This window comes from Spea bombifrons, chromosome 4, assembly GCF_027358695.1.
Source record: "Spea bombifrons isolate aSpeBom1 chromosome 4, aSpeBom1.2.pri, whole genome shotgun sequence".
Classification (NCBI taxonomy): domain Eukaryota; kingdom Metazoa; phylum Chordata; class Amphibia; order Anura; family Pelobatidae; genus Spea; species Spea bombifrons.
This window is the reverse complement of record NC_071090.1, coordinates 103,254,473-103,266,519: the sequence shown is the minus strand read 5'-3', so window position 1 is coordinate 103,266,519 and position 12,047 is coordinate 103,254,473. Positions and strand designations below refer to the sequence as shown.

Genomic DNA, 12,047 nt, shown 5'->3' with positions numbered 1-12,047 from the left:
TATAACAAATTGTATTTAGCGGCAACGTTGCTGTCCAAGTCATCGCGTGAATAAGGTGCACGTCCACTAAACTTATTATACAGGTGACCTGTAAAGCTTGCACTTGGGAAGCTGATATATTTTGCAAACAAAAGGCCTTTTTTTCTTCAAATAGTCTCATTCCAGCCTTTGCTATTAAAAGATAAATATGTATAGATTGTGTATTTTTTTTTTTGTTTGTTTTAATTGCACACTATTCAATGTTCTGACATTGTGTTTGTAAATAAATCTTTTGGAGACTGACACTGGCGTGTGGGCTACAGCTTTTCTTCTGCAGTAATATAAGGATTGTCCAGTATGGTAAAGAGCCTATAGAAACATTCCTAACTTTATACAAGCCAATTGTGTGTGTGTGTGTGTTAGTTCGAGCGACCAGGCATCCATGGGAGAAGCTTTCCTGCTCCGTACCCCACCCCCTGTGGGTTAATAGCAGGGAAATGGTGCGGTAGGGGAGCTGTTAAAGTCTGTGGGCAGGACATGTGGAACATGGACAGGGGCTGCACACAAGAGAGAACAAAGGCACATAAGACAGTCACACAGATAGATATATATAACAATCACAACCCCTGATTATTAAACTGCACTTTTTAACCCAGGGTTGTGACATATATGATCACTTTGATTTTGTCTTAAGGTGCCATTTAGGGAATGCGATTTAAGCGAGTGGCAGAACCCCTTTCCTGAGTACCTCAAAGTGCCATTCTCTAGCCATTCTCTAGCCATTCTCCCAGGTGTTTGTTCCCGAGCATTGACAGATTGGGTCTGGCTTGAACTAGTCCTCTCTGCCTGGAGAGCTATGCAATGAATGAGTAAATATAATTTTTTAATTATGTTAAACATGATGACGCCCAAACATAGCAGTCTGTTAGATGTGTTATACATATGGGATATGGTAATAAATATTTCTCAGCATTTGATTATTAATAGATAATCCTCTAGATTGTAAAGTCGTTTGAGCAGGGCCCTCCTTAACTGTTGTTTCTGTAAGTCAAATTGTTATGTTATATATTACTTGTTAGTCGAGCCAACATCCCCACCTGTGTTGCAATGAACACCTCCTTTTCACCTTTATCTGAAGTGCTGAGCATTTATTTGGAGAATATACTTACATTTAAGTGACGCTCCAATACACAGCTTACCTTTTCACTAGGGAAACCTCTATATTTTTATGTACAGAATGAGTGCACATACTTGCCCGGCTAGCTCAGTCGGTAGAGCATGAGACTCTTAATCTCAGGGTCGTGGGTTCGAGCCCCACGTTGGGCGGTTACCTTTTACATTGTTCCCTTTTTAAAAAAAAAAAAAGCTAATGTAACTCTTGCTAGCGTCATGAAATGTAAAATTATATTTAGTGAATGCAATTTAAGCAAGTGTCAGAACTCCTTTGCTGAGTACCTCATAGTCTGTGTTTTTTCACAATCTGATTTCAGAGACTGAAGCATTAAAGAGTTGTCACTTCCTGTTAAATGCAGCCAAAAGCCACACATACTTTACCAATCCTAGTCATTCGCCCAGGAGTTTGTGTCCGAACATTGAGATATTGGGTCTGATTTGAACTAGTTCTCTGTTTGGAGAGCTATGCAATGGACGAGTAAATCCATTTATATATAATAATGTAAAAAAAATTGCCGCCCGAACAGGGACTTGAACCCTGGACCCTCAGATTAAAAGTCTGATGCTCTACCGACTGAGCTATCCGGGCTTCGGTTTTAGCTGGGAAAGTCAATCACCGTAGCAATAAAATGAACATGTCCAATCATTAGGAACATTCCATTGGTTGCTATGACAAGACCGGATTCAAAAGTTCCACGGAAAGCAATATTTTTTTAAATAACGCTTAGATCTAGAAACTCTCTAGGTTGTCGGACACGAACTTCCCTGTCAGAGTTCCCTTTAGTGAATAAACCCCATTATGGCACTAGGTGTATGCCAAGGTGTAAAATTTTGTCAATAACGGTGTTCATGATTCTCCCATGATGCATGTACAGTACATCCCAGCAGGGCCATGCGGGGGTCTCTAAGGCACGGTTTGGACCTGTGTAACAGTATTGCGACTATCCTATGGTGTAAGCACTGACCAAGATATAGACTGTTGGGGGGATTCATGTGATATAGCAGAGCTCTTATACATTTCACATGTTACCAGCACATGCAAAGAGCTGTTCCATGCCGTGAAAGTCATTGGTGGAACGGACTTCATTAGCATTGCCATAAAGAATAAGCTCAGTGTGGTGTTTGAGCATGGAAAGCCACCCAAAACATCAAATGACCGACAACAATGGTGGCCTCCAGGTCTACAAATAACAGCATGTTTATTGAAGCAAGAATATATGAAGCAGGCATTACTGTATACAGCGCTGGATTTCACGCTTAATGAGAAAAAAACATTTCCCAATCTCCCATGTGGGTGATGTATTTGAGTCACAGATGGATAACAGGTAACTCTTTGGCTAGTGTTGAACTACAGCTCCCATGATGCCTTGCCGGCCTCAGATCTGTAGAGGCCTTGCAGAGCATCATGGGCACTGTAGTTCCATATTGCTCAAAGCTTTACCAGCCAGCTAATTCTAATTAACATAAATATGCAAATTTATAGTAACCAGTTCAAGCATTCGTCGCTGTGTGAATAAGCTGTTACCTACCCGAAATCAATTTCAATGTAAAACAGTAATTAAAAAAACAGCCTTTCTTCCCTGAAGATTTCTTCCTTTTCCCTTAATAAGATGGAGTCCGTGGTAGCGCTCACTTACTTCACCATCACCATGGTAACAACGAAAACAATTCCCGTTTTTTTTCTACAGCCCTTCAACGAAGCTTTATTGACAACGGTTCATTCTCTATCGGACGTTTAGCGTTCGCTTCTTCTAACCACGCCCCTTTCCTATACAGCCCTTGTTTACCATTGGTCAGCCTTTATCCCTGATGCTTTCGCAGCCCCACCTCCACTGACTAATGCTGGGATAGTCACCGAAACCGGAAGCGGTACCGGGAAGACAGAGTCGGAAGCTTTTTGGGGCACACCGACGTAAGTACTCTGGAGATAGTGTGAATTCCATAGGCTTAAACGGATGTAGGTTTATATACATATGTGTGCATAGGTTGTGTTATGCGTGCTTGTCTTGTTATATGTTTCATGTCTCTGGATAGAGACACAGGGGTGAGAGAGAAATTAAATACATTTGGGGGGAAAAATGAGAAATTTGGCTCACTAAATGCATCATTGCCTTAAACAGTTTCATGACATAGGAATGCAGAAGGCTTTTCATTTTGGCTTTTTTTGACACCCCCCTCCCCATGGGCCTTTTAAAGTTCCTTACAGGTGAGCTTCCCTGTTACTGCATTGTCAACGTGTTATATAGCCCCCTTCATACAGACGCATTATATAGATGACATTTGCCAGGATTCGCCCGTAATAATGGTTTATTTAAGATTGTGATTTATTTTTTTTATTTTTTTTATTTTTTTTATTTTTTAGAAGAAAAAAAAATAAGACATGGAAAAAATATTATCGAAATGGTGAAATAATAGAAAGAATAACCAGGATACGCCACTTTATATATATATATAATTTTTTTTAGAATAATTTAGCCTATTTTCTTTTTGTTTTATACAGCGTCGTTCTGTAGCGTTGTACGATTGATAACAATAAACCAGGAATTTAGACGTAATGTAAGGATGTTTTTTAATTTATTGAGTGGGTGCTAGATGAGCGGAAGAGCCTCCTGAAGCGAGTGGTTTGCGATGAGACCGACGACCGATCGATGTCTGAGTCTTTACACTAGGGAGAATTAGCAGACTAGACGCGACGAATGGTTCCTGCTTGCCGTCAAATTCTTTGTCTCTAATTGCTTTCACAGACAAAAAAAAAAATGCTTGTCGATCGTATAATAAGCGATTACAAAATACCATGTATCTAATAATCACTAAAGAATAGCAAAACAAATATTATCTGCCAACTTGTGCGCTTTAATGTGTGTGTGTTTTTTTTTTTTGTTTGTTTTTTTACTAAACTCTTAATTTTGACATTTTCCATCCAAGTTAATAATTAACTTTGGTGTGCGATTTATTTCATTTTTTGGGGAGGGGGGAAGATTTATATTAAATATATTTTTATGTAGTTCTGTAATTCACAATTTCCACCCTGTATATAATGTAGCATCGGTATATAAGCGGTTAAATAATTTCCACACGTATGTTAAAGCCGTTCGTCAATCTTTTGTTCTTGTCTCTCGCTGCAGCCTGTGAAGCCTACTTCGGGAAACGTCGTATTGGGGGGCGCACTAATGCCGCTGGGTCTTGGTCGTAAGAAGAAGGCTTCTCCTCTGATGGAGGAGGAAGATGGCGGTGAGCGAAGTGCGTTGGGGGTATCCCAAACAGGTGGTCTTTCTGGTGGGACTCTATCACCAGTTGCACCTGGGTTGCCCCCTCCTGCCCCTGCCCTACGCCCGAGACTGGTGTTCCACGCGCAGCTGGCACATGGCAGCCCGACGGGCAGAATCGAAGGCTTCGGCAACGTGAAAGAGCTCTATAGCAAGATAGCAGAGGCGTTCAATTTGTCCATGGGAGAGGTACGTAAGTCTGTGATGCTCATTTACATAGAAGTTTTAGTTAGTCTACCGGGTGGTGGTGGATAAAGGATGCAGCCTTCCATCAGAGGTGGTAGAGGGATAGGCATATGGCTATCCTGAGTTTAACGACTGATCAAGGTCAGAATCTATGCATCAGGGAAAAAAAATGGGCAGACTAGATGAGCCAAGTTTTATCTAATGTCAAATTCTGTGTTTCTAGGTTAAATTTAGAAGATCTCGCTGATACTTTTACTGGGCTTGTCGCATTACCCATTGTACAGCGCTACGGAATTTGATGGCGCTATATAAAACAATAGCAATAATAATTGCAAACAAATGTATAACTCAAACCATAATGTATGAAGGGAGCGCAGCCAGGCATCTTTAACTCTTTAAAAAAAAAAAAAAGGAATGGTACAATAGGCACGTGCAGTAATCGGATTTCTCGTAGATGTATGGGGGACGTTATAAGCCTACCCAGTAACGGGGGATGCCTATGTAACGGGGGATGTCTATGTAACGGGGTACAAGCAGCGTTTTCTTTATTTTTATTTAAAAGGTTTATAAGGGTAAGTAAGAAAAAATTGTAGGGTGGGGCAGAGTCCCGGCTAACATCAGTCAGCACATTACTTACAGCGTAGAGGCATGATTTACCTGCCGAGATCCGTATGTAAATATGGTTCGTGTTCAGTGTTTCTTCAGGTTTTACCGATCTACAATTTACAGAGGACAGAAACTGAGCATAAATCGCAGTGCTGTAAATAGAAGCGCCGACGGCCTGGTTTTATATCTGTTTGCTCCAGTAAACCTCCTTTATGTTAAGTCCTGGACGCTGCCGTTGTTGTCAGCCATGTGATATTTGGGGGGTTTCATTAAAGCTTTAAATTCACTTTATGAAGAGTCCACCCCAGTGACTGCCTGCTGTAAGAGCTTGGCTGGCCCTGTATAATGTATAGTTACAGAGGAGTTAAATAAAGCAGTCTCCGTTTAGCGAATAAGTCCCTTTTGACACAGAGCTGAATCTTTACGGCGGTGCTAGTGAAGTCCATTCCTCCATAAACTTTCATTAGTCAGAGAGTCAGATTGGATGATTAAGACATAGCCATTCTATTCTTTAGCACATACAGTGCTCTAGTGAGTCATAGAGTTTACTTTGTATCATTTTGTTTTGTGGATGGCATTGAAATACGTATCAATTACTAACCATTAATTGCTCCTTGGGGGGGTCATTCAGGTCGCTCTACACGGCTACTTGAAGCTAATAAATTATAATGTGTCTCCAACTGGCCAGCATTACTTGTCTGTGATTAATGTGAAGGCTTGCTCTGTATTCTTGGCAGGGACACTTACTTTTTTCTTTTTGTATTTGGAAATATTTATATGGCTGTCCTAGGATCCGTGTATTAAGTATGGATTTGTTTTTGCAGATTTTAAACAGACATCCGATAAAGAATGAGAATGCAGAACATTACACGTTATTAACAGTTTATACATTGGCAACAAACGTGTTTAACTCTCAAACATCCAGGGTTACTCATGCAACGCAATTGTTATGCGGTGCACTACTTAATATCTTGTTTATAAATTGTACAGCGCTGCAGACTATGGCGGCGCTATATAAATCAACAAATAGTAAGGGATCCAAAAATTCCAGGTGTAGTTCAGTGATCTCCAGAGATTCCTTTTGGTCACCTCTTACGTTACAGGGGCTTGTACGGGTATAATGGCTTGGTCAATTCTGTAGAGCCTTCTAGACAAAGCTCTAGAATGAGAAGCCAATGCCAGGACCATACCTAACATATGGAGGAAATAAATGGCATTCAGTGCAAGAATGAAGACATGACACGAGGGAGCTAGTATCGATCCCTCTCTAGCAAATGTTAGTTTCAGTGTGTTAACCATGTCTTCCAACTTGATGCGCCCATTAACAAAAGGCCTAGAATTATTATTTGACCTACTCTTCTACTATATTTCTGTCTAAATGTTGTCTGTTTTAACCCTCAGGTTATGTTCTGTACGCTAAACACTCACCGGCTAGACATGGACAAGCTTCTGGGAGGCCAGATAGGTCTGGAGGACTTCATCTTTGCCCACGTGCGAGGCCAGAAGAAGGAGTTAGAGGTTTTTAAATCTGAGGACTCCCTGGGACTCACGATTACTGATAACGGTGCTGGCTATGCCTTCATCAAGGTACTTACCAGCTCCGCTGTCCCTGGTGGCTTCCATATCTTGTGGCGATATTGGTTTGTGTGTTTACGAAGCCTTTCACTATTACCACTGTTTTAATCGTTGACTCCTATTCCTTGTCTTTTTTTTGTTAGCGCATCAAAGAGGGCAGCATTATTCATCAGATCCAGCTAATCGGTGTTGGTGACATGATCGAATCCATCAATGGAAAGAACCTGATAGGTTGTCGTCACTTTGAGGTGGCCAGGACTCTGAAGGAGCTGCCCAAAGGAAGACCGTTCACCCTTAAACTGTGCGAGCCAAGGAAGGCCTTTGGTATATAGATAAACTCTGTGTTTACATGTCATGGAGCTCCGAAGCTATCTCACCGTCTCAATATTTCAGATGAAAGAATATGCCCTTCTAACTCTTATAGTTGCGGGGGCCCATAAGTAAAGCATAGTTATCTTGGACTGTCTGTGTGCCAGACATTATTTCTTCAGCGTTAATCCTTGGTCTTACATTCAGGATAGCTTTATGCCGCGCATGCTTACATTCCCTCACTGTAGTCATATCTACCACTGATCCACCTTAGTGAAGTTAATAACATGTATACATTATCATTCATTTTCTATTTTTATTTTTGTGGAGGGTTTGGATCTTGTGAAAACGGCCTAACCCATTTTCGTAAACTATATAATTCTCATCTTTCCCAGACATGATTTCGCATCGATCTGGATCAGTGGGTATCCGCTCCGGCATGTCGCAGTCTGGGAGAGGAACGCTGCGCCTCAGATCTAAGGGACCCCCTACAGTGGAGGAGCTGGTGAGAAAGAGGGGTCTATGGCACATGGGGGGCTTCAAACATGCAAAATCACACGTTTTAGATGCCTGTCTGCTATGTTAATGCTTCACCTCAATATCTGGTGTAATTGAGGCTGGGAATGCCAAAAATGGGAGTAAGAATGCTTTGAGATAAAACCTTTTGAAGGTGCGTGTATGGAAAAGTGGTGGGGACTCAGGACCTTAAGTGTCCGATTGAGGTACAGCTACGTACAGGAGATGTGGGTGCCAAGTGTTTCTGTAAGGTGGAAACTTCCTTGTGTAGAGGTGGTTTTACAAAGCAGGGCGTTGTGTGTTTGTGGTTTGCAAATCCCGTGAGGATGTGGATTCTTGTCCCGTGCCTGACTTTTTCACCCATACGTTGCCTCTTTCCCTGTAGGTGTCTGTTATAGAAGAAAAAGCTATCCAGAAAGTCGATGATCTCCTTGAGAGTTATATGGGAATCCGAGACAGTGATCTGGGTGAGTCCTGCATGTCCATCGTTGGGATGTATTTATCTGTTAGCATCATCTTTATTGGACTAACATAGAAAAAGATTTACCATCGCTTAAGCTTTCAGGATATCAGAGAGGTCTCATCTTCAATCTGATGTCTCAAAAGCTTTAGTGATAGTACTTTTTTATTTTTTTTCTTTGTTGGCCCAATAAAAGGTATCGGCTTTGACTACAAACTCTATCTTTTGGTATCCGTAAAATATAGTGTTTTCAAATAAGGTATGGAAACAGATTGTTCAATCTAAAATTCTCCTGTTTGAATGTTTCAGTAGAGGTAATATTTACTATGATCTAGAGCAGGCATGTCCAAACTTTTTTCGAAGAGTGCCAGATTTGATGAAGTGAACATGTGCGAGGGCCGACCATTTTGCCTGACATTTTCTGAACCATTAAAATGAAATGCAAATTAACTATTTTATGCAAAGTTTATTGAAAACGGCATACCACATCTATCCCTTTCTCACTCTCCTTCTTCAGCAACCGCTCGGCCCCCCTTGGGCCCCACCGACTGGCAGAACTCCAGGGCCCGGTCGCAGTCGCGACCCCGGTAGTTCCGCCACTGCCTACAATTTCTTCATCAGAGAAGGAAAGCCCAAATCTAGCGACGTCCGAGATCGCAAGATTTGGGCTTTCCTTCTCCCTGCGCCGGCACACACAGCCACAAGGGCATCTGATGAAGAAATTGTGTAGGGGAGGGCAGGGGCGTACCTAGAGTATTTGGCACCCGGGGCGGATCCTGTATGTGGCACCCCCCCCCCACACACACTTTAAAACTACCTGGCCGAAACTGAATATGACCCCCCACACACACCATAAAAAAAATCTAACACTTTTATTTAAAGTAAGTAACACACCAAAATAGGACAAAACAATTAAATAACAATATATATATATATATATATAATTGTTAACAGCAATCACATTCCTATCATGCCCAGGCATACCCAGATTCCAGGAGGCACTCGCAGACTTGGCATGATAGGAGTATGATTGCCTTATCTACCCCTTCTCGCTCCCTTCTGCCCTATCTACCCCTTCTCACTCCCTTCTCCCTATCTACCCCTCCTAACTATCTACCCTCTCCCTCTTTGAAGTTCACTTACCTTTCAGGAGTCCTGTGGTGGGGGTGCAAGGCCTCTGTCTCCCAGCTCTGCCACTGTATGGAACAGCATAGAGTGATGGGAGTTATGATGTACTTTAGAGCATAATTATATAATGAAAAATACATTGGAAATGGTACAGCATAACACCCATCACTCTCACACATTTACCAATCCACACATACCAATCCACACGCATACCAATCCACACGCATACCAATCCACACGCATACCAATCCACACATATACCAATCCACACACATACACCAATCCACACACACCAATCCACACACACACACCAATCCACACACATACACCAATCCACACACATACACCAATCCACACACATACACCAATCCACACACATACCAATCCACGCACATACCAATCCACACACATACACCAATCCACACATACACCAATCCACACATACACCAATCCACACACACACCAATCCACACACATACCAATCCACACACATACCAATCCACACGCATTCCAATCCACACACACACCAATCCACACACACACACCAATCCACACACATACACCAATCCACACACATACACCAATCCACACATACCAATCCACACATACACCAATCCACACACATACACCAATCCACACACATACACCAATCCACAGACACACATACCAATCCACACACATACCAATCCACACACATACCAATCCACACGCATACCAATCCACACACATACACCAATCCACACACATACACCAATCCACACACATACACCAATCCACACATACACCAATCCACACACATACACCAATCCACACACATACACCAATCCACACACATACACCAATCCACACACACATACCAATCCACACGCATACCAATCCACACACACACTAATCCACACACATACACCAATCCACACACATACACCAATCCACACACATACACCAATCCACACACATACACCAATCCACACATACACCAATCCACACACATACACCAATCCACACACATACACCAATCCACACACATACACCAATCCACACACACATACCAATCCACACACATACCAATCCACACATATACACTAATCCACACACATACCAATCCACACATATACACTAATCCACACATATACACCAATCCACACATATACACCAATCCACACATATACACCAATCCACACACATACACCAATCCACACACATACACCAATCCACACATATACACCAATCCACACACACATACCAATCCACACACACATACCAATCCACACATCCACACATACACCAATCCACACACATACACCAATCCACTCTCACTGTATGCTTTCCTACCTTTCCTCTTTTCTCCTTACAGCTCCTTTTCCTGCTCTTCGCTCCTCTTCTTCTTCAGTTCTTCTGTCTTCTTCCGAGGGCACGGGGTTCAGAGGGCACGGACAGCGGTGGGCGCGGCTTCAGTGTTGTGCGCCGGGATCTAACAACAAACCCCGGCGCACAACAGCTGTTGCCGCGCGGATCGCAAGGGAGCAGTATCGGAGGTCTTTACCGGACAGTATACCTCCGATACTGCTCCCTTGCGATCCGCGCGGCAACAGCTGTTGTGCGCCGGGGTTTGTTGTCAGATCCCGGCGCACAACACTGAAGCCGCGCCCACCGCTGTGTGTGTGTGTGTGTGTGCCGGCGCAGGGAGAAGGAAAGCCCAGATCTCGCGCTTTTCTTCTCCCTGCGCCGGCTGATGACGCCAAGTCCCGTGGCTCACTTGGGGGCCGCATCAGTCCGGAACGCGGGCCGCAATTGGCCCGCGGGCCGGACTTTGGACATGCCTGATCTAGAGTTATCAAACTAGTAGGAAAAGCAGCTAGGCTCATTTGTTACTTATAAGACGTATTATCCGTTGTAAGAAGGGGACGTATTTTGACCCAAACGGCTGGGTCAGAGCGTCTCCAAAACTGCAGCTCTTGTGAGGTGTTCCCAGTCTGCAGTGGTCTGTATTTATCAAAAGTGGTCCGAGGAAGGAAAAGAGGTGAACCGGCGATGGGGTCATGGACGGCCAGGGCTCATTGATGAACATGGAGGGGCGAAGGCTGGCCCATGTGCTCAAATCCAATAGACGAGGGACTGTAGCTCAAATTTGCTGACAAAGTTAATGCTGATCGGTGTAAATGCAGCTGGTGTTTGTGCATATTGCGATATGTTAAAATTGAGACATTTATGGGAAAAAACCCTAGAAGCTGTTCTACCTTGAGAATCTGTTTTAGATGACACTTTTAGTCTTGATTGGATGTCTTCTAGTAACGTTATTTGTTTCCTTGCAGCTGGAACCATGGTGGAGCTTGGGATAGACAAGCTGAACCCTGATGATTTCTCTCAGGCCATAGATCGCACGCTTGGAGACTTTGCTTTTCCAGACGAGTTTGTATTTGATGTCTGGGGGGCAATAGGCGATGCCAAGGCTGGCCGATACTGACCTTACACCTGACCTTCTGAATCCCCTGCTGCCTCGAAGTGAGGGACACATCTGCTGCTTGACCAGTAGTCCTCTTTAACCCCAAGTGCATTGAGCATGGAGGGTTGTCTGAGGGCCGCAAACATGTAAATGGATCCTGGACTTGTATAAACCAGCTGCTAGTCCCAGAAATGACTCCTGAATGATTAGGTTGTCACGGCGTATTATTCCGGTCACAAATCACTTTACTGGATGCTTCTAATCTTCTTCTTTTGGGTGTTCCATCCATCCTCCCTTTCCTCACAGCGAGGACTTGTACAATAAGTACATGTAAGTAACTCTACGTGCCGAATACAAACCCCTCTACATTCCAGGGCATTGTGTCTCGCTGGATTAATATACATGA

The 12,047-nt window shown here is 43.1% G+C and overlaps 1 protein-coding gene and 2 non-coding genes across 3 annotated transcripts; 2 read left to right on the top strand and 1 right to left on the bottom strand.

Moving 5' to 3' along the window:
* The first annotated feature begins 1,232 nt into the window (after window positions 1-1,232).
* Window positions 1,233-1,305, top strand: TRNAK-CUU (transfer RNA lysine (anticodon CUU)). Its single transcript has one exon. It is a non-coding gene; the product is annotated as a tRNA-Lys (tRNA).
* Window positions 1,306-1,668: 363 nt separating this feature from the next.
* Window positions 1,669-1,741, bottom strand: TRNAK-UUU (transfer RNA lysine (anticodon UUU)). The gene has a single exon. It is a non-coding gene; the product is annotated as a tRNA-Lys (tRNA).
* A 1,271-nt stretch (window positions 1,742-3,012) lies between these two features.
* Window positions 3,013-11,805, top strand: GIPC1 (GIPC PDZ domain containing family member 1). The gene is made up of 7 exons (XM_053464294.1): window positions 3,013-3,064; window positions 4,278-4,607; window positions 6,612-6,797; window positions 6,929-7,109; window positions 7,490-7,599; window positions 7,996-8,077; window positions 11,511-11,805. Exons 2-7 carry the CDS (start codon window positions 4,323-4,325, stop codon window positions 11,660-11,662), a joined length of 996 nt encoding a protein of 331 aa, XP_053320269.1. The 5' UTR covers window positions 3,013-3,064; window positions 4,278-4,322; the 3' UTR covers window positions 11,663-11,805.
* The last annotated feature ends 242 nt before the right edge of the window (window positions 11,806-12,047 follow it).